The sequence below is a fragment of the Oncorhynchus gorbuscha genome, linkage group LG19 (genome assembly GCF_021184085.1).
Source record: "Oncorhynchus gorbuscha isolate QuinsamMale2020 ecotype Even-year linkage group LG19, OgorEven_v1.0, whole genome shotgun sequence".
Classification (NCBI taxonomy): Eukaryota; Metazoa; Chordata; class Actinopteri; order Salmoniformes; family Salmonidae; genus Oncorhynchus; species Oncorhynchus gorbuscha.
Genome location: NC_060191.1, coordinates 11837778 through 11859336, shown reverse-complemented (window position 1 = coordinate 11859336; position 21559 = coordinate 11837778). Strand labels below are relative to the sequence as shown.

The window sequence follows — 21559 nt, the reverse complement described above, 5'->3', positions numbered from 1 at the left end:
GTGAGTGAGTGAGGGAGGGAGGGAGGGAAAAGGTATAGAATGGAATATAAGTTATGGTGGAATGTTGAACCTTTCGGTAAAGAGGATGGTGAATAGCGTTTTCACAGTTATGTTAAATGTACATAAAATTAAAATGTTCCATCTTGAATAGCAGTAGGGAAGTATTTGTAATTGTATGCCTTAGTAGGTGTTAAGGGAATTTTTATCAATGATGACTAATTATGTATACATTTCAATCAGGACTGACTAGTCCAAATGCTATTATGTACTGTACATGTATGAATTCTCCCATTCTCAATTGTATATAATATAGTCAGGAGTTTAGAACAGTGCCTTGGTACAAATGAATGAACTATCTCCAGATGGCAGGGATGGACTATCTCCAGACTGTCTAGAATGCTATCTACACTGACTGACCTTGGCATCAGGCGAGGAGGGAAGGCTCGAGAACTATAGGGCCTTTCTACCAGTGTCATGAAGAGATAGAACATTTTGAAAACGCTGACGTCATTTTCAGTTTATAACCTGTGGAAAAATGTGTATGTACCCAGTACTCTCTTGAATTAAACGCTGTTACCTGACTTTTAAGACCGGGCCTCTGTCCATTCTTATAAAAATATAGGGTCTTACAAACCCTTCGAATGCATTGACAGAGTATTTAAGTCTGATTGAGAAACAATACAGAGGAATATAGAATTCCTTCAACAGTAGCTTTACCAACCTTGACCCATGACAAAGAGACAGGGACACTGCATTTCATACTGTACCTCTCTGTACTGGACACCATCAAAGATTTACAGAGTCTAATATTGATTTGTACATCAAACCCTCAGATAGATCTTTAAGGGTTGTTGGAGCTGGACTGTGTTGTTTGTGTTGTAATAATTAACATCCAAACATGGACCAGGTGTTAAAGGTCATGACCCCGCTGAGAAATGCATAGCCAAGAGTCGACCTTAGTGACCCTATCATACATCACCCTCTCCTCCTCCTATACTTCAGACCACACCTTCTACTTCCCTTGAGAACACCCTGACAATGATGAAGGTTGGGGGTAAATAAGTATAAAACATTTAAAATAAAAAGGCCTAATATTAAAAGCGGTCCTCCAAATGAGGGGTATTGACAGGCAAAATAGTTATTTATTTCATTGTTTATTTTTTTTTCAATGATGAATGTTGGAGTCAGTAGATTTGTTTATGTAGGTAGACTTTGAATTTCAAACCAGTTATCGACAGTTTAATTTATCAACGATGCTCTACCCCGCTGCTCTCAGAGAGTGTGGTGGATCTCTAGTTTCTATGGAGATGACCTGGATGCCTCTGGTGCAGGGGGTGGGGTCTGACTCACCTGGTGGGTAGTTGATCCTGTCTGCAGGGATGGAAAGGAGAGAATTCATGATGGAAGACCTTCGCTGGGGGAGAACAGAGATCATCTCAAATCCCTCTGGGCTCAGCAGCTCAAACAGCTGGAGGAGAGAGAGAGAGAGAGATACAGAGAGAGAGATACAGAGAGAGAGAGAGAGAGAGAGATACAGAGAGAGATACAGAGAAAGAGAGAACACACACCATTGTAAATACAACCCATATTTATGCTTATTTATTTTATCTTGTGTCCTTTAACCATTTGTACATTGTTAAAACACTGTATATATATAATATGACATTTGTAATGTCTTTATTGTTTTTAAACTTCTGTATGTGTAATGTTTACTGTTAATTTTTATTGTTTATTTCACTTTATATATTCACTTTATATATTATCTACCTCACTTGCTTTGGCAATGTTAACACGTGTTTCCCATGCCAATAAAGCCCTTGCATTGAATTGAATTGAGAGAGAGAGAGATACAGAGAGAGAGAGAGATACAGATAAATACAGAGAGGGAGAGAGAGAGAGATACACAGAGAGAGAGAGATACAGAGAGAGAGAGAGATACAGAGATACAGAGAGAGGGATAGACAGAGATACAGAGAGAGAGGGAGAGAGAGGGAGGGAGAGAGATATAGAGAGAGATACAGAGAGAGAGAGAGAGAGATACAGAGAGATGGATACAGAGAGAGAGATACACACTTACTGGCCTGAGGCTAAACCACGACCAACAACATTGGACACTTTATGGAACAAAAAGCCTTCACTATATCATCCTGGAATATCCAAGGCTTGAGGTCATCTGCTTTTGGCCTAAAGAGCAGGAACCCGGACTTCACCAAAGAAATCGGTAATACAGACATTGTCATCCTGCAGGAAACCTGGTATAGAGGAGACGGACCCTCTAGGTTACAGAGAGCTGGTAGTCCCATCCACCAAACTACCAGGTGTGAAACAGGGAAGGGACTAATTTGGTATAGAGCAGACCTAACTCAATCCATTAAATTAATCAAAACAGGAACATTTTACATTTGGCTAGAAATTCAAAAGGAACTTAACAGAGAAAAATGTCCTCCTGTGTGCTACCTATTATCCCCCCACTAGAATCCCCATACTTTAAGGAAGACAGCTTCTCCATCCTGGAGGGGAAATCAATCATTTCCAGGCCCAGGGACATGTACTAGTCTGTGGCAACCTAAATTCCAGAACCGGACAAGAACCTGACACCCTCAGGACACAGGGGGACAAACACCTGCCTGCAGGTGACAGCATTCTCTCCCACATATGCCCCCCCTAGACATAACTTTGACAACATAACAAACAAAAATGGGTCACAACTCCTGCAGCTCTGTCGCACGCTGGGTATGTACATAGTCAATGGTGGGCTTCGAGGGGACTCCTATGGTAGGTACACATATAGCTCATCTCTTGGCAGTAGTACTGTAGACTACTTTATCACCGACCTCAACCCAGAGTCTCTCAGAGCGTTCACAGTCAAGCCCACTGACACCCCTATCAGACCACAGCAAAATCACAGTCTACTTGAACAGAGCAATAATCAATCATGGGGCATCAAAGCCAAAGGAACTGAGTAATATTAGGAAATGCTATAGATGGAAGGAATGCAGTTTGGAAACTTACCAAAAAACAATTAGGCAACAACAAATTCAATCAATTCTAGACAATTTCCTGGGTAAAACGTTCCACTGCAATAGTGAAGGTGTAAACTTTGCAGTAGAAAATCTTGACAATATATTTGACCTCTCAGCTTCCCTATCAAATCTAAAAATCTCAAATAGAAAACTGAAGAAAATGAACAACAATGACAAATGGTTTCAAGAAGAATGCAAAAATCTAAGAAAGAAATTGAGAAACCTGTCCAACCAAAAACATAGAGACCCGGAAAACCTGAGTCTACGCCTTCACTATGGTGAATCACTAAAACAATACAGAAATACACTACGGAAAAAGAAGGAACAGCACGTCAGAAATCAGCTCAATATAATTGAAGAATCCATAGACGAACCACTTCTGGGAAAATTGGAAAACACTAAACAAACATCAACACGAAGAATGATCTATCCAAAATGGAGATGTATGGGTAAACCACCTCTCCAATCTTTTTGGCTCTATAAGAAAGAATAAAGAACAAAAACATATACATGATCAAATACAAATCTTAGAATCAACTATTAAAGACTACCAGAACCCACTGGATTTTCCAATTACCTTGAACGTGTTACAGGACAAAAGAAAAACCCTCCAACCCAAAAAGGCCTGTGGTGTTGATGGTATCCTTAATGAAATGATCAAATATACAGACAACAAATTGGCTATACAATTGGCTATACTAAAACTCTTTAACATCATCCTTAGCTCTGGCATATTCCCCAATATTTGGAACCAAGGACTGATCACCCCAATCCACAAAAGTGGAGACAAATTTGACCCCAATAACTACCGTGGAATATGCGTCAACAGTAACGTTGGGAAAATCCTCTGCATTATGATTAACAGCAGACTCGTACATTTCCTCAATGAAAACAATGTACTGAGCAAATGTCAGTGTCTTTTTACCAAATTACCGTACAACAGATCATGTATTCACCCTGCACACCCTAATTGACAACCAAACAAACCAAAACAAAGGCAAAGTCTTCTCATGCTTTGTTGATTTCAAAAAAGCCTTCTACTCAATTTGGCATGAGGGTCTGCTATACAAATTGATGGAAAGTGGTGTTGGGGGTAAAACATACGACATTATAAAATCCATATACACAAACAACAAGTGTGCGGTTAAAATTGGCAAAAAACACACATTTCTTCACACAGGGTCATGGGGTGAGACAGGGATGCAGCTTAAGCCCCACCCTCTTCAACATATACATCAACGAATTGGCCCGGCACTAGAAAAGCCTCACCCTACTAGAATCCGAAGTCAAATGTCTACTGTTTTCTGATGATCTGGTGCTTCTGTCACCAACCAAGGAGGGCCTACAGCAGCACCTAGATCTTATGCACAGATTCTGTCAGACCTGGGCCCTGACAGTAAATCTCAGGAAGACCAAAATAATGGTGTTCCAAAAAATGTCCAGTCACCAGGACCACAAATACAAATTCCATCTAGACACTGTTGCCAAAGAGCACACAAAAAAACTATACATACCTTGGCCTAAACATCAGCGCCACAGGTAACTTCCACAAAGCTGTGAACGATCTGAGAGACAAGGCAAGAAGGGCATTCTATGCCATCAAAAGGAACATACATTTCAACATACCAATTAGGATCTGGCTAAAAATACTTGAATCAGTCATAGAGCCCATCGCCCTTTACGGTTGTGAGGTCTGGGGTCCGCTCACCAACCAAGACTTCACAAATTGGGACAAACACCAAATTGAGACTCTGCATGGAGAATTCTGCAAAAATATCCTCCGTGTACATCGTAGAACACCAAATAATGCATGCAGAGCAGAATTAGGCCGATACCCACTAATGATCAAAATCCAGAAAAGAGACGTTGAATTCTACAACCACCTAGAAGGAAGCGATTCCCAAACCTTCCATAACAAAGCCATCACCTACAGAGAGATGAACCTGGAGAAGAGTCCCCTAAGCAAGGTGGTCCTGGGGCTCTGTTCACAAACACACCCCACAGAGCCCCAGGACAGCAGCATAATTAGACCCAACCAAATCATGAGAAAACAAAAAGAGAATCACTTGACACATTGGAAAGAATTAACAAAAAAACAGAGCAAACTAGAATGCTATTTGGCCCTAAACAGAGAGTACTCAGTGGCAGAATACCTGTCCACTGTGACTGACCCAAATTTAAGGAAAGCTTTGACCATGTACAGACTTAGTGAGCATAGCCTTGCTATTGAGAAAGGCCGCCGTAGACAGACCTGGCTCTCAAGAGAAGACAGGCTATGTGCACACTGCCCACAAAAGGAGGTGGAAACAGAGCAGCACTTCCTAACCTCCTGTCCAACGTATGGCCATAGAGATACATATTTCCCTCAGATTACACAGATCCACAAAGAATTCAAAAACAAATCCAATTTTGATAAACTCCCATATGTAATGGGTGAAATTCCACAGTGTGCCATCACAGCAGCAAGATTTGTGACCTGTTACCACAAGAAAAGGGCAACCAGTGAAGAACAAACATCATTGTAAATACAACCCATATTAATGCTTATTTATTTTCCCTTGTGTACTTTAACTATTTGTACATTGTTACAACACTGTATATATATATATATATATATACAGTGGGGCAAAAAAGTATTTAGCCAGCCACCAATTGTGCAAGTTCTCCCAATTAAAAAGAGGAGAGAGGCCTGCAATTTTCATCATAGGTACACTTCAACTATGACAGACAAAATTAGGGGAAAAAATCCAGAAAATCACATTGTAGGATTTTTTATTAATGTATTTGCAAATTATGGTGGAAAATAAGTATTTGGTCAATAACAAAGGTTTATCTCAATACTTTGTTATATACCCTTTGTTGGCAATGACAGAGGTCAAACGTTTTCTGTAAGTCTTCACAAGGTTTTCACACACTGTTGCTGGGATTTTTCCCATTCTTCCGTGCAGATCTCCTCTAGAGCAGTGATGTTTTGGGGCTGTTGCTGGGCAACACGGACTTTCAACTTTCAACGGACTTTCCTCCAAAGATTTTCTATGGGGTTGAGATCTGGAGACTGGCTAGGCCACTCCAGGACCTTGAAATGCTTCTTAAGAAGCCACTCCTTCGTTGCCCGGGCGGTGTGTTTGGGATCATTGCCATGCTGAAAGACCCAGCCACGTTTCATCTTCAATGCCCTTGCTGATGGAAGGAGGTTTTCACTCAAAATCTCACGATACATGGCCCCATTCATTCTTTCCTTTACCCGGATCAGTCGTCCTGGTCCCTTTGCAGAAAAACAGCCCCAAAGCATGATGTTTCCACCCCCATGCTTCACAGTAGGTATGGTGTTCTTTGGATGCAACTCAGTATTCTTTGTCCTCCAAACACGACGAGTTGAGTTTTTACCAAAATGTTATATTTTGGTTTCATCTGACCATATGACATTCTCCCAATCTTCTTCTGGATCATCCAAATGATCTTTAGCAAACTTCAGACGGGCCTGGACATGTACTGGCTTAAGCAGGGGGACACGTCTGGCACTGCAGGATTTGAGTCCCTGGCGGCGTAGTGCGTTACTGATCGTAGGCTTTGTTACTTTGGTCCCAGCTCTCTGCAGGTCACTCACTAGGTCCCCCGTGTGGTTCTGGGATTTTTGCTCACCGTGCTTGTGATAATTTTGACCCCACGGGGTGAGATCTTGCGTGGAGCCCCAGATCGAGGGAGATTATCAGTGGTCTTATATGTCTTCCATTTCCTAATAATTGCTCCCACAGTTGATTTCTTCAAACCAAGCTGCTTACCTATTGCAGATTCAGTCTTCCCAGCCTGGTGCAGGTCTACAATTGTGTTTCTGGTGTCCTTTGACAGCTCTTTGGTCTTGGCCATAGTGGAGTTTGGAGTGTGACTGTTTGAGGTTGTGGACAGGTGTCTTTTATACTGATAACAAGTTCAAACAGGTGCAATTAATACAGGTAACGAGTGGAGGACAGAGGAGCCTCTTAAAGAAGTTACAGGTCTGTGAGAGCCAGAAATCTTGCTTGTTTGTAGGTGACCAAATACTTATTTTCCACCATAATTTGCAAATAAATTCATAAAAAATCCTACAATGTGATTTTCCGGATTTATTTTGCTCATTTTGTCTGTCATAGCTGAAGTGTACCTATGTTGAAAATTACAGGCCTCTCATCTTTTTAAGTTGGAGAACTTGCCCCACTGTGTGTGTGTGTATATATATATATATAACATGACATTCATGTCTTTACTGTTTTGAAACTTCTGTATGTGTAATATTTACTGTTAATTTTGATTGTTTATTTCACTTTTGTATATTATCTACCACACTTGCTTTGGCAATGTTAACACATGTTTCCCATGCCAATAAAGCCCCTTGAATTGAATGAGATACAGAGAGAGAGAGAGAGATACAGAGAGAGAGAGAGAGATACAGAAGGAGAGAGAGAGAGAGATACAGAAGGAGAGAGAGAGAGATACAGAGGGAGAGAGAGATACAGAGGGAGAGAGAGAGAGAGATACAGAGGGAGAGAGAGATACAGAGGGAGAGAGAGATACAGAGGGAGAGAGAGATAGAGGGAGAGAGAGATACAGAGGGAGAGAGAGATAGAGGGAGAGAGAGATACAGAGGGAGAGAGAGATACAGAGGGAGAGAGAGATACAGAGGGAGAGAGAGATACAGAGGGAGAGAGAGATACAGAGGGAGAGAGAGATACAGAGATAGAGATATATATATATAGAGAGAGAGATACAGAAAGAAAGCAAGAGAGAGCAAGAGTGAAGCAGAGAGAAAAAGAGAGGGCAAGAAGGAGAGGAGCAGAGAGAGAGTAATAGAGGGGGAGACATCAGCTGGTGTGCTTAAGCCAAAAAACACTAAAGCAGTAAACAAACACATCCTATGGTTCAACCTCCATCCTCCCCTCCAAACACACGCATTCAGTGCCAAGACTGAGCACCTGGTAATTACCATGCCCAAAGTAAGTCTGGGCCTGAGACAGAATAATGCTGTGCCGCTTAGCCCCCCAAACACAGCCACCTGGCACTTAGCTGGCTGGGGACAGCAAAACAAAAGTAAACCTGACTGGGAGGGAAGCGATCACTGAGCAAGGAGCTGGCTAGCACAGGAGAGAAACATACAGTATTAACCATAAGGGGTGGAAATGTTGTGTGCAACAGACACAATGAGTATGTATGTTTACATGCACAAAACATTAGGGGCAAAAAAAATAAGTATTTACGTTTCTTTTAAATGTAACCTTTATTAAACCAGGAAAGTCAGTTAAGAACAAATTCTTATTTACAATGACGGCCTACCCCAGTCAAACCCAGACGACGCTGGGCCAATTGTGCGCCACCCTATGAGACTCCCAATCACGGCCAGATGTGATACTGCCTGGATTCAAACCAGGGACTGTAGTGGCGCCTCTTGCACTGAGATGCAGTGCCTTAGACAGCTGCACACGTCGGGAACACCTGCTCTTTCCATTATATAGACTGACCAGTTGAAAGCTATGATCCCTTATTGATGTCACGTGTCAAATCCAATTCAATCAGTGTACATCAAGGGGAGGAGAAAGGTTCAAGATTTTTAAGTCTTGAGACATGGATTGTGTATGTGTGTGATTCAGAGGGTGAATGGGCAAGATAAAAGATTGAAGTGCCTTTGAATGGGGTAGTAGGTGCCCGGGCGCACCAGTTAGAGTATGTCAAGAACTGTAACGCTGCTGGGTTTTTCACACTCAACAGTTTCCTGTCTGTGTATCAAGAATGTTCCACCTTCCAAAGGACATCCAGCCAACTTGACACAACTGTGGGAAGCATTGGAGTCAACGTGGGCCAGCATCCCTGTGGAACGCCTTCAACACCTTGTAGAGTCCATGCCCTGACGAATTGAGGCTATTCTGAGAGCAAAAGGTGCAACTCAATATGATATTAAACTGATTAGGGCAGTAAGAAGGTTATACAGGCTTATCTTGAATCAGCGTAAGGTTTAAATGGAAGTAAGCACACGCATTTATTTAAGTCCCATCAGGAAGTCTGACTTCAGATGTGTCCATGGAAACATGATTATTAAGGAAATCGTTTATGTGCATGTAACTGTACTCAATGAGAACATCAAACCCCACATAGTACCTGACATTAGAAGATATATTTTTTTTATATATTCAAAAATGCTCATATCCTACATTTTTTTTATTTTTAAATAAAGCTAAAATACAACAAAACTGATCATTCAATTCATGCTTTTCAGTCTGCAGATGGATAGTTGGATGGAAAGAGAAACTTTGCTCTTTTGCTTTTCCACATCCTCTCTGGAGACTTGGTTAGCCACCGCGGTAGAGGAGCCAAACAACAGATGCACTTTGATGATGTCAGGTGACAGGTCAGCCAGGTCCTTTGTGAAGGGTAGTCTGTTTCTCTGAGTGCTGGGTCTTGGTTTTATTCCTTTCCCTCTCAGTGACTGGAGGGCCGTTCCATGTCGTTTCAGAAAGCAACGACACCCACAATCTCTGATTGTTCTGAAATCATTTCTGTCGTTTGAAACAGATAAGATTTGGCATGGGGAGGGCTTTTGACAATTTCTTTGGAATCCTCATGTCTTATGTTATGTACTATATTTACTGAATTTGGGTGCAATCAATTAGCTTAATTTCTCAGAGATAATGTTGCAGGGGGCCTCCCGAGTGGCGCAGCGGTCTAAGGCGTCACTGCAGACCCGAGTTTGATCCCAGGCTATGTCACAGCCGGCCGCGACCGAGAGACACTTGAGGCGGCACACTATTGGCCCAGTGTTGTCCGGGTTAGGAGCGGTTTTGGCCGGCCGGGATGTCCTTGCCCCATCGCGCTCTAGCGACTCCTTGTGGCGGGCTGGTCACAAGCATGCTGACTGCGGTCGCCAGCTGTACGGCGTCTCCGCCGACACATTGGTGCGACTGTCTTCCGGGTTAAGCAAGCGGTGTGTCAAGAAGCAGTGCGGCTTGGCAGGGTCGTGTTTCGGAGGAGGCATGACTCTCGACCTTCGCCTTTCCCGAGTCCGTACGGGAGTTTCAGCGATGGGACAAGACCAACTACCAATTGGATATCATAAAATGATCTGTAACCTTCTGTTTCTTACAACAGAAATTATTTCAGAACAATCTGAGGTGGTGGGTGTCGAAAACCTTGTGCTTTTTGGAGGTGAAATGACCCTGGGACTGTGTTGATATTGTTGGTCTGTTTTTCCCCTGCTGCCCAGAGAAAATATATTTTTTATGGGCACTCATGAATTCTGTCCTTGAAGTTCATTGGATCCTCTCAGCTTGAAAGGGAAGGTGAGGAGTACAGAGAAGTCCGCTGGGAGTGAGAGAGTTTTCCCCTCAGAAGGAAGGAGCTCACAGACCTAACCACCCTGAAGCCATTTTTTTACCTTTAAGCTTGGATGAGGCGGAGACATTAGGTGAACTGTGAACCATAGATTGTTCTAGAAAACGCATAGGCGACAACAAGCTTTCAGGAAGACAGGCAACTATCAGTGTCCACATAGAGCACTGGTTATAATACAAAATGTTGAATGAGACTGCCATACAAGCAGCACACCTGCATACAGTAGGTCTTACAGCGGTCAAAAACTATGAATATAATAACTCAATAGTCTATATCCTGGTGCTTTAATGGAGCTTCAGCTCTCTTCACAAAAAACAAAAACATACCTTTAAAATCAAGCTCTCTCTCTCAAGCCACTGCTATTGCAGCAAATGTCATCATTCCAGGGGTACAAATGAGAGGTAATAAAATAATAAGCGGGGGTTTATCCTCTGTCACATGTAATGGTAGAGTCTTTCAAATTTGCTGTTGAATTTGGAGTCACGCACAGAGGAGGGCACACACACAAAGGGCACTCCACATCGAAAGATGTCAGTAGGAGAGTTGGCTTCCAAATGTCAGCTACGTGAAGAACATTAGAAGAGAATGTAGACTCAGGTATTAGTAAAACCTACACTCTGCTGTGGAGAGAAGGAAAGAGAAGGGAGGGAGAGGGACTCAAGAGGACAGAAAGAGGCACTGTCTAATTCATAAGTGAAAGTTATGGATGAAATCTCATTGCCAGAGGTCTCAGCATGTGGCCGACAGAGCATGTGGCCTAAGAGGCACTCTAACCCTGACCTTTAACTGCTAACAGACAAGCACGCAGACACACACCTCTTCTAGACTGGATGCTGGATAACAGAGAGCCACTAATAAATTATATTAATTAAATGTGTGTGGCGACCTTGTGTTTTTGTGGGCTGCAGGGGAGCGAGGGAGAGAGAGAACGACTCTAAATTAAGCACCTGTATAAGAGAGATGGGAGCTCTGCCCAGAGCCTCATCAATCCATCCTTCCTCTCCTCTGTCACAACCTGGCATCTATCCTTCTGTGTAAGTGTGTTATTTTCTTGTGAAGAAGTGAACATGTCTCAATAACAGACTAAGTGCTGCCTTAATTGCCTGTTGTTGCCCAGTACTTCTGGCTAGTCTTGCATCATTGGTAACGGCGCAAATCCTTTCCACATACACTAAACCCAAGGTCTTTCCACCCTCTAAAAACCTGAGAGAATTTCAGACATTAAACATTGAACCTGAAAACTGTTTCACTTATTGTGTGTGGCATACTGCACAATACCACAATAGCCTTTATCCTGGTGTGTATGTCAGGCATACCGCAGCCTTTATACTGGTGTGTATGTCAGGCATACCGCAGCCTTTATACTGGTGTGTATGTCAGGCATACCGCAGCCTTTATACTGGTGTGTATGTCAGGCATACCGCAGCCTTTATACTGGTGTGCATGTCAGGCATACCGCAGCCTTTATACTGGTGTGCATGTCAGGCATACCGCAGCCTTTATACTGGTGTGCATGTCAGGCATACCGCAGCCTTTATCCTGGTGTGCATGTCAGGCATACCGCAGCCTTTATCCTGGTGTGCATGTCAGGCATACCGCAGCCTTTATCCTGGTGTGCATGTCAGGCATACCGCAGCCTTTATCCTGGTGTGTATGTCAGGCATACCGCAGCCTTTATCCTGGTGTGTATGTCAGGCATACCGCAGCCTTTATCCTGGTGTGCATGTCAGGCATACCGCAGCCTTTATCCTAGTGTGTATGTCAGGCATACCGCAGCCTTTATCCTGGTGTGTATGTCAGGCATACCGCAGCCTTTATCCTGGTGTGTATGTCAGGCATACCGCAGCCTTTATCCTGGTGTGTATGTCAGGCATACCGCAGCCTTTATCCTGGTGTGTATGTCAGGCATACCGCAGCCTTTATCCTGGTGTGTATGTCAGGCATACCGCAGCCTTTATCCTGGTGTGTATGTCAGGCATACCGCAGCCTTTATCCTGGTGTGTATGTCAGGCATACCGCAGCCTTTATCCTGGTGTGTATGTCAGGCATACCGCAGCCTTTATCCTGGTGTGTATGTCAGGCATACCGCAGCCTTTATCCTGGTGTGTATGTCAGGCATACCGCAGCCTTTATCCTGGTGTGCAGTAAAGTCTTCCTCCTCTCCTACAAGGTTAAGGTCAGCACTCCAGATCTCTCCAAACTCCAGATATGTACCACATCAACCTCACACCCACACACTAAAGGCCAAGGTTGACCTGCCGTGGAGACGAGTTCCAAAGTGGATGTGGTCTGAACCGGGGTTTAAACCCCAGAGGCCAGCTGGCTAAGGTCAAGGAATAACTGAGGCTTGGGTCGGCACAATAGTGTGAAAAGGGTAAAGGTGGTGTGAGAGAGGGCTGCTCACCGCGTTCTGCAGCTCGTCGTCAATCAAAAACAGGGAGGTGCACAGTTCCTCAGGGCTGGAGGAGATCATGTTGCCTCAGTTCAGGAACTTCTCCACCTCCCCCTCAGGTTGGTCTCATCCCCAGGGCTCTGAGCCCCTCCCGGGCTTAGCCTGCCTCCATCCGCCTCTCCCCCATTACCCCAGAGGCCTTGATGGTTGTTGAGGAAGCTTTGGAAGTCCAGGCCTCCACCAGGGGTCTCGTCCTCAGGACCCCCGCCCAGGGCAGGGCCTCCTGGGGGTCCAGGGTGTAACAGTCATAGGAGAAGGTGATGTTGCGTCCAAAGGCCGAGCCACGCTGAGGGGAGCGACAGGAGCTCTGGGAACTAACAAACTCCGCCACCTGTAAAACATTAATAAATAAATATATACATTATTACTTATTTAAATATTTATGTATTTATAATGCTCTAAGAAAAATATGATAGTAGAATAATAAAATACTAGGAAGAAAATGTATAAACCAAAAATGTACTTTTTAAAATATTTTATTTTAAGTATGCCTATATATAGTCATAGTATTTTATTAAAATTTGATTTCAGTATTTCAGTTGTAACCGAAGACCAAATTAGACTCCCCCCACCTGGGACTCTCCCAGAGGGGCCACAGCAGCACATGAGGCGTCGGCTGCCGAGGAACATCTGCTTGACGGCCCTCGTCTCCTCGTGACCTAAATATGCTGACACTGATGATGATCATTGTGATTATCAGAAAACCCACTACCATTACTATTACCATTTGTGATACCTAGCTGGCTAGTGGCTACAGCAATGTGACATTTCTTGCTGCACTGCTGTGTGTTCCAACTGTATGCTCCAACTGTATGCTCCAGCTGTATGCTCCAACTGTATGCTCCAACTGTATGCTCCAACTGTATGCTCCAACTGTATGCTCCAACTGTATGCTCCAAGCAGTAAAACACTACCATTGTCTAGCCTTGTCTAGCACTGCTCCTCAGAGAAATGAAAGAAGAAAAATGCACTTTCTAAAAGACACGTGTCCTCACACCGTAGCTCATTTAGAGCTCTGTTTAATCAAGGGAATCAGGACTAATTGTCCAAGAGATGAGGGAGAGAGGAGAAAAAGAGAGAGAGCGCGAGAGAGAGAGATAAAGAGATGAAAAAGAGAGAGAGCGCGAGAGAGAGAGATAAAGAGATGAGGGAGAGAGGAGAAAAAGAGAGAGAGCGCGAGAGAGAGAGAGAGAGATAAAGGGTGATACTTAGAGAGGCAGAGAGAAACGAATGAAAAGGATTTAAGCCAATTAAAATGGCCTAAAAGCGTCTCACTCTCCACTGTGTGTGTCAGGGCACGATGGGTGCTTTTCATCGTCATTCTCAGTGGGCTCTGGAGCATTATTTTACTCTCTACGCTCTAGGTAGACAGACAGGCTAAGGGCACATTAAAAGGACCAAAATTGCATGGTCAAGAACCTTTTGAAAATATCCCAAAAACATATTTATTATCGCAGAAGGCTCTTAAGCCTTTCAATGATGAGGACAAAAAAATTGTGGCAAACAGAAAGCAAATAAATAGAACAAAAGTGTCTTTTTCACAGGGTTTCAAGAAGGTAGGTAGGACATCATGTTTCTCTTGCCTGCACAACATGGTTTCAGTGACCTACTGCATGCGTCTATTGTTAGAATGTACTGTATTATCTACTAAAACACCTCAGCTAAGGAACCTGCATCAAGCTCTACTCTATATTACTCATCTTTCAGAGACACTGACCCTGGCCTGATATGCATGAGTCATTGGACAGAGACACACCCCCAGGCCGCCAGCCTCCACTAGCTGTCCTGAGCTCTTGATCCTCCACACACACATGTAGCTGCTGTTAGAACCCCAGGCTTGTTCTCAATTTGTCTTCCCTCAATTCTCCTCGTCACCTTCTCAAAACTAGTTAGAGGAGAAGGTCAGTGGGGAGGAACCTTGGATGTTTTCCTTTAATGTGTTTTGAGAAGGAGGTGAGGAGAGGGGACGTGAGGAATCAAGGATAGACAAATTGAGAGAGCCTCAAATATGCCTTCTTGTGTGTCGGGCCTCAGTCTCTTCCGGTACACTACAGAGGTGCTCCACACAGGAGGGGCCACTCTCTGCTGCACTCCACTGATATCTATCAGGGATGCAGTGGGATTAGGGGACAGATCCCCCAACAGGCAGTATAGGGTGTGTGATCTCCCAACAGGCAGTATGGGGTGTGTAATCTCCCAACAGGCAGTATGGGGTGTGTAATCTCCCAACAGGCAGTATGGGGTGTGTAATCTCCCAACAGGCAGTATGGGGTGTGTAATCTCCCAACAGGCAGTATGGGGTGTGTAATCTCCCAACCGGCAGTATGGGGTGTGTAATCTCCCAACCGGCAGTATGGGGTGTGTAATCTCCCAACCGGCAGTATGGGGTGTGTAATCTCCCAACCGGCAGTATGGGGTGTGTAATCTCCCAACCGGCAGTATGGGGTGTGTAATCTCCCCAACCGTATGGGGTGTGTAAGTATGGGGTGTGTAATCTCCCAACCGGCAGTATGGGGTGTGTAATCTCCCAACCGGCAGTATGGGGTGTGTGATCTCCCAACCGGCAGTATGGGGTGTGTGATCTCCCAACCGGCAGTATGGGGTGTGTGATCTCCCAACCGGCAGTATGGGGTGTGTGATCTCCCAACCGGCAGTATGGGGTGTGTGATCTCCCAACCGGCAGTATGGGGTGTGTGATCTCCCAACCGGCAGTATGGGGTGTGTGATCTCCCAACCGGCAGTATGGGGTGTGTGATCTCCCAACCGGCAGTATGGGGTGTGTGATCTCCCAACCGGCAGTATGGGGTGTGTGATCTCCCAACCGGCAGTATGGGGTGTGTGATCTCCCAACCGGCAGTATGGGGTGTGTGATCTCCCAACCGGCAGTATGGGGTGTGTGATCTCCCAACCGGCAGTATGGGGTGTGTGATCTCCCAACCGGCAGTATGGGGTGTGTGATCTCCCAACCGGCAGTATGGGGTGTGTGATCTCCCAACCGGCAGTATGGGGTGTGTGATCTCCCAACCGGCAGTATGGGGTGTGTGATCTCCCAACCGGCAGTATGGGGTGTGTGATCTCCCAACCGGCAGTATGGGGTGTGTGATCTCCCAACCGGCAGTATGGGGTGTGTGATCTCCCAACCGGCAGTATGGGGTGTGTGATCTCCCAACCGGCAGTATGGGGTGTGTGATCTCCCAACCTGCAGTATGGAGTGTGTGATCTCCCAACAGGCAATATGGAGTGTGTGATCTCCCAACAGGGAGTATGGGGTGTGTGATCCCCCAACAGGCAGTATCAGAATAGTAATAAGAGCAGTAGGAGAAGGCCCTGTGTTGCACCGCTGTACAACTTCTGGAGGAATTGTGGGGGATTTGCATCTAATCTAATTATAAGTCACATCAGGAAGCCATTGTGGGGCGATAGAGAACTGATGCACATTTTGACAGCGAGGAAATATAATACATTTAATTGCAGCCCTCCAGACCTCAGTGAAGACCAAATGCAGCCCCCGGGGCAAAATTAGTTTGACAACCCTGGCTTAGAGTGAATATCATCCAGGACAATGAGTTGATTACCTATCAGTGTTTACCCTATATTAATTCAGTAGCGGCAGTCCATTGGGCAACCCCATGATTCAGCCTATTTAAAGCTGCCGTGCAACATAAGCTGGTCTAAAGGTTATAATGCTTTTAAAGAGAAAATTACATTTCAGATGGTGTCTACAAAACAACAACTGTCTTTGCCACCACTGATTCGAATAGTCCTCGGGAAAACACTGCCTATTTAGCCTCACAGATAAGAAAACATTAGAATGGTGCTGTATGACTGAAAATGCATCCCTGCCAGTCCAGCGAGTTGATTACCTATCTGCTTGGCAGCCTGTAGGATGCTCTTCAGCTCCTGTGCTGCAGCCTGCTGCTCTGCCTTCTCCAGGTGCCGAGTGAAGAACTGGACTATATTCTGCCATGTCAGGCCCTCTCTGGAGAACAGCTCCTGCCTCTTCAGACGCTTGGTCTAACATAAGACAGACAGCAAGGGCATAAAGTTACATATAATTATTACGAAACTATGTAGTCTGATATTGGATGCACAGTGACTTCTCTCTGCATATCCCTCTCTATCACACACAGCAGAGGGTAATTCTAAGTCCTTTTCATAACTCAAAGACATAGTGCAGCAGTATACGCTAAGTTCCTTGCATAGCGAGCAAATTTGAAATAAGCCTTTCCTTTAGCATTGGGTATTAGTGCTCATCAGGTCAGGGGGTTCAGTGCAAGGAGGGGCGGCAGCAGTATTAACACCATGCCTTTATTACAATCAGCACTTCCATGTCCTCTAAAACTAAAGAATTTTAACTGGAGCTCTGATAATCTCCCAGCGACCCTCATTAGTCCCTCTTTTCCCTCAAGCAGCAGTTTTCACACTGTGGAGGATTTAGCTCTGGGAAAACAGGGCCAGAGGTGGTGGTCTGAGGACCAGGCCCAATTTCCTCCTAAGTTGAGTATCTCAATACACACCAACAATTTAACAAGCCCCCGATCAGAATGAGAGAGGAGAAATTAGGCGAATAGAGGGAGAGGCAAAGATTAGAATATATTTTGAAACGAGAGAGAGAGAGAGAGAGAGCGGATTAAAGAAGATAACAGGAAAAGAGAGGTAGCATGGTAAATGGGAGAGAGCTAAAGAAAGTGATATCAAGGAGGGAAGTGAGTGAAAAGCACTACAAGTAGCCTGTGTTCACAACAGCCCAAAGCATCCTCCTCAATTAGCTTAATACTGTGATAATACTGTGATTTTATTGCAATTCGATGTTCCAAACCCATTTCTCACCCAATGTCTTCTGCAGATGTTCAAGAGAGAGCAATGAGAAAGTGAGTTTTTATCATGGGCATAAGTGATGAAGACAAATTGGCTCCCTATTTAAAAATATTGATAACAAGCTCTTCAGGAAAAATACTAGAGTTTTGGTGCTGGTACAGCCGACTACCAATAAAATAATATTGTGATATTGTTAAATCGCGATAGTGTCCCACACAATGGTTAGTCGGATATGGTCTGTAATGTAACTTGCTTTGGGTTAGCCTTACCTTCAGATCATATACTTCTTCAGAGAAGTCTTCATGCTTGCTTACAGTAGAGAAGGAGCGCAGGCCGCCGGTGAGCCGGGGTGGAGACATTGGTTGCCTACCACTCTGTGGTCCATAAGATGCTACCAAACACAGTCTTATCTCTGATCTGAAAGTAACAAAATATTCACACATACGCTATTAAATCAATAGCGGAGTAAACAAAACAATACATTTTCCCTCACCACCAACAAAGACACTAGATTTATTTTCAATTGGAAGATAAGGTTACATAGATCCTGTCACATAACTGTGTATTGGGTAACCAATTTAGGTAACTTAGCTAAATGCTTGGTCTGACAGTCAAGCCTGTCAACTCCACTGACAGCTAGCTAACGTTAGTCAAATCTGGCTAGCATCATCACTGAGTTAGCTAGCTCAGCTGACAACGCATGTCGTGGCTAATAATAATACAGCCTCTTTCCAACATGAGTCTTTGAAAGAAATGCTGTAATCTCAATGTCAACAACGTGATTTTGTTAATATGAATTGAATAGTTAATGTGAGCTAACTAGCAAGTGGGAGGGAGACCAAATGGAGAGACTTGCGTTAGTTAACTGCTTCAATTTGTCACGTCTCCCGATACAATGGCCACAAATGCAGGACAGTGTGGTACATCATCACAATAATACCAACAAAGGGCGTAAGGATAAGTATACCTGTACTCACAACCACAGCAAGGACTTAATACACACGTTTCTACACCGTCAGAAGCGTTTACGTCAGATGTTCTGTCAAAGGTGGGGTAGTGGGTATTGTAGTACGCGTATAAATACTTGCAAGCCTGTAGACATGGAAAGGACTACAATATATATATCAATTGATAAAAGAAGCAAGACAGCAGTAATCGATTTGTGAGAGAGAAATCAGCGAGCTACAGGTATTTATGGCAAGTATTTTTGTTCACATGTTTAATTTTTGGGTGTGTGAAAAGGGTCCTTGCGTGGAAAAGTCTGGCAACCCCTGGTGTAGGGGAATAATTTTAAAATGTATTACAGCTTTCTGACTATGAGTTTATTAATCAGTGATGATCACTGGTCTGTGGGTCCAACGTTGGCCCATATGCACGTTCAGGTGCTAGTCGGAAACGCTGACATTTCCAACTTGCTGACTGGTTGTAGGAAACGTTTCCTTGTTCCAACTTGCAAAATTATTTCTGTGGTAAACACAGATTTAAGAGATCCTGTGCGTTTTGTTCTATGAGAAATTGTCATCAGCTAACTTAACTTTTGGGAATGTTGAAGCATTTATCAAAACAAAACAAGCACATAAAAGCACATAAAGGCTTCATAATTCATAAAGTTAATGTTAATTGCCTGGTATAATATCATAGAACAAAACGTTTAAAATCATCCTTAAACCTGTGTTAAAGATATTCTCCTGTACTTGTGTATACTTTTTAGCCAGTAGTTCTGAAAGTAGTGTCCACGAGCCAAAATTGGTCCCTGAAAATGGTGTACCATGTCACAAATGTGCAAATATGTGCACCACTTCATTGCTCTCTCTTGCTCTCTGTGTGTGCCTCTTGCTAGATGTGGCGAAAGGCTGAAGCTCATTGGCTGAAACTCAAATTGCTAGGGGGCTGGCCCACGTGGGGGAAAATGTCGGAAAAATGTCACCACACAGCTTCAAACTAGGGATTTCGTGGCTAATTGAGGTAAAACAGTAATTCTGTTTATAGATTAGGACTGCAAACTGACGAGCTCTATTAAGGCCCAGCAGTAGGTTACTTATACAGTTAAATGGAATAAATTCCAAACTGCTCATAATTCTGCTCATAAATTCACCCCATACTTGGTTTGAACCCTGGTGGCAACTATGTCCTACTTTGAAGTGAGTTCAAAGGCGATAACAAACAATCTTGTTTCAGTGTTTCACTGTAATTAAACATGTAATTGTTTTTCTTATAAATTGTTGATGTAGTCATAAGGTGAATGCACCAATTTGTAAGTCGCTCTGGATAAGAGCGTCTGCTAAATGACTTAAATGTAAATGTAAATGTAGACCTAAATACATGTAATTACAAGGCAACAGTGAACATGTTGCTTCCACATGAATGATGCAGCAAAAATGTCAATAATCCAGTTTTTGCTTTGTCATTATTGGGTATTGTGTGTAGATTGATGAGGGAAAAAACTATTTCATCAATTTTAGAGTAAGAATAATGTAACAAAATGAGGAAAAAGTCAAGGGGTCTGAATACTTTCCGAATGCACTTTAAGTAAGACAAGTGGCATCCCGACAACTTTATGAAAAAAACGCTTTATATCGGAGTTGTCTCAAGATGGCTATGAATGTTCACGACATGAGGTGAGTACCATAGTATCTCTCTCGATTGAATACAGGTGGTTAATGTCAACAACCCTTATTGAATATTCAAAAATGTATTAAAATAATGAGATTTATCCACCAACGCAAAGAGAGGAATAGGCTTTCTTGACAGAATATCCATAATCTTTGGTGTAACCGGTGTGAAATGGCTAGCTAGTTAGCAGTGCACGCTAGTAGTGTTTCAATTGGTGATGTCATTCGCTCTGAGACCTTGAAGAAGTTGTTTTCATTGCTCTGCAAGGGCCATGGCTTTTGTGGAACGATAATGTAGGTAACAATGTTTCGTGGGAGGTAGTTGTTGATGTGTTCAGAGGGTTCCTGGTTCAAACCCAGGTTGGGACAAGGAGAGGGACAGAAAGCAAGATTGTTACACTGTCATATTGTGTAGAGAGAGGAACATTCAACTTAGTTCATTCATTCATTACTTAGGAATAGGTGCTTGTGCATGCTTCGGCGTTTCTTCTCTACATGGCATGGATTAGCCCTTTATCATGGCACTCAATTACAGGCCTGCTAAATAATATATAATAATAATATATGCCATTTAGCAGACACTTTTATCCAAAGCGACTTACAGTCATGTGTGCATACATTCTACGTATGGGTGGTCCCGGGGATGGAACCCACTACCCTGGCGTTAAATAAAGTGTACCAATCAGTACGGCAGGGTCAGGCTGCTGAAATGGCAGATTGTGCCACAGGCCTACATGAGTTTGCAACAAATAAGCCTCAGGGTCAACACTGCATCTCATCTCAGGCCTATCTGCCTGATTGGATCACATAATTGGATCATAATTGATCACTTAATAGCCTTGTAGCCTGTCTTTACATCTTCATTTACTGTGAGGGTTAATAATATCAATGTGACCTGCATTAATTTTAGCAAAGTTATGTAGGCCTAGAGAAAGGCCTAAGCCTTTTTTGTTTATTCAGTTACTACAGGAAACGTATGAGATGTGAAATTCCTTACTGGTAGCTGTGGTGATATTTGATGTTAATTTGATAATGTCACGCCTCATGCCATCTGCTGTCAAACTTGGCCAAAACAGAGGCATCGTTGAAGCCAATAGGATGGGGCTGTTTGTCTGTCTGGGCACATACCGGGATGGGTCCAGCAATGATAATCATATGCTAAATTATACCCCTATGATCCATCCCCGCTATGTTATGGAAAATCTCTGAGGATTTAAAATGAAAAGATATGCTAAATATTCATAATCTGGTCACATTTAATGCAACATTGTAGCCTGTTAATGTATATTGTTTGATGT

General features: G+C 43.5%; 1 protein-coding gene across 1 annotated transcript; it reads right to left on the bottom strand.

Annotated features, from left to right (window-relative positions):
- Positions 1-1386: 1386 nt before the first annotated feature.
- Positions 1387-18705, bottom strand: LOC124004701 (activating signal cointegrator 1 complex subunit 3-like). The gene is made up of 5 exons (XM_046313412.1): positions 18617-18705; positions 17919-18066; positions 16695-16845; positions 12784-13162; positions 1387-1468 (listed from the first exon to the last, which is right to left on the bottom strand). Exons 2-4 carry the CDS (start codon positions 18006-18008, stop codon positions 13146-13148), a joined length of 258 nt encoding a protein of 85 aa, XP_046169368.1. The 5' UTR covers positions 18009-18066; positions 18617-18705; the 3' UTR covers positions 1387-1468; positions 12784-13145.
- Between the last annotated feature and the right edge of the window lie 2854 nt (positions 18706-21559).

What these genes read in the sequence shown, in the direction of transcription:
- LOC124004701 (XM_046313412.1), bottom strand. Translation starts at nt 18,008, where the DNA reads ATGTCTCCACCCCGGCTCACCGGCGGCCTGCGCTCCTTCTCTACTGTA. An exon ending in AAGAAGTATATGATCTGAAG is followed by an intron (nt 16,846 to 17,918) that starts GTAAGGCTAACC and finishes GTCTTATGTTAG; the next exon opens with ACCAAGCGTCTGAAGAGGCA.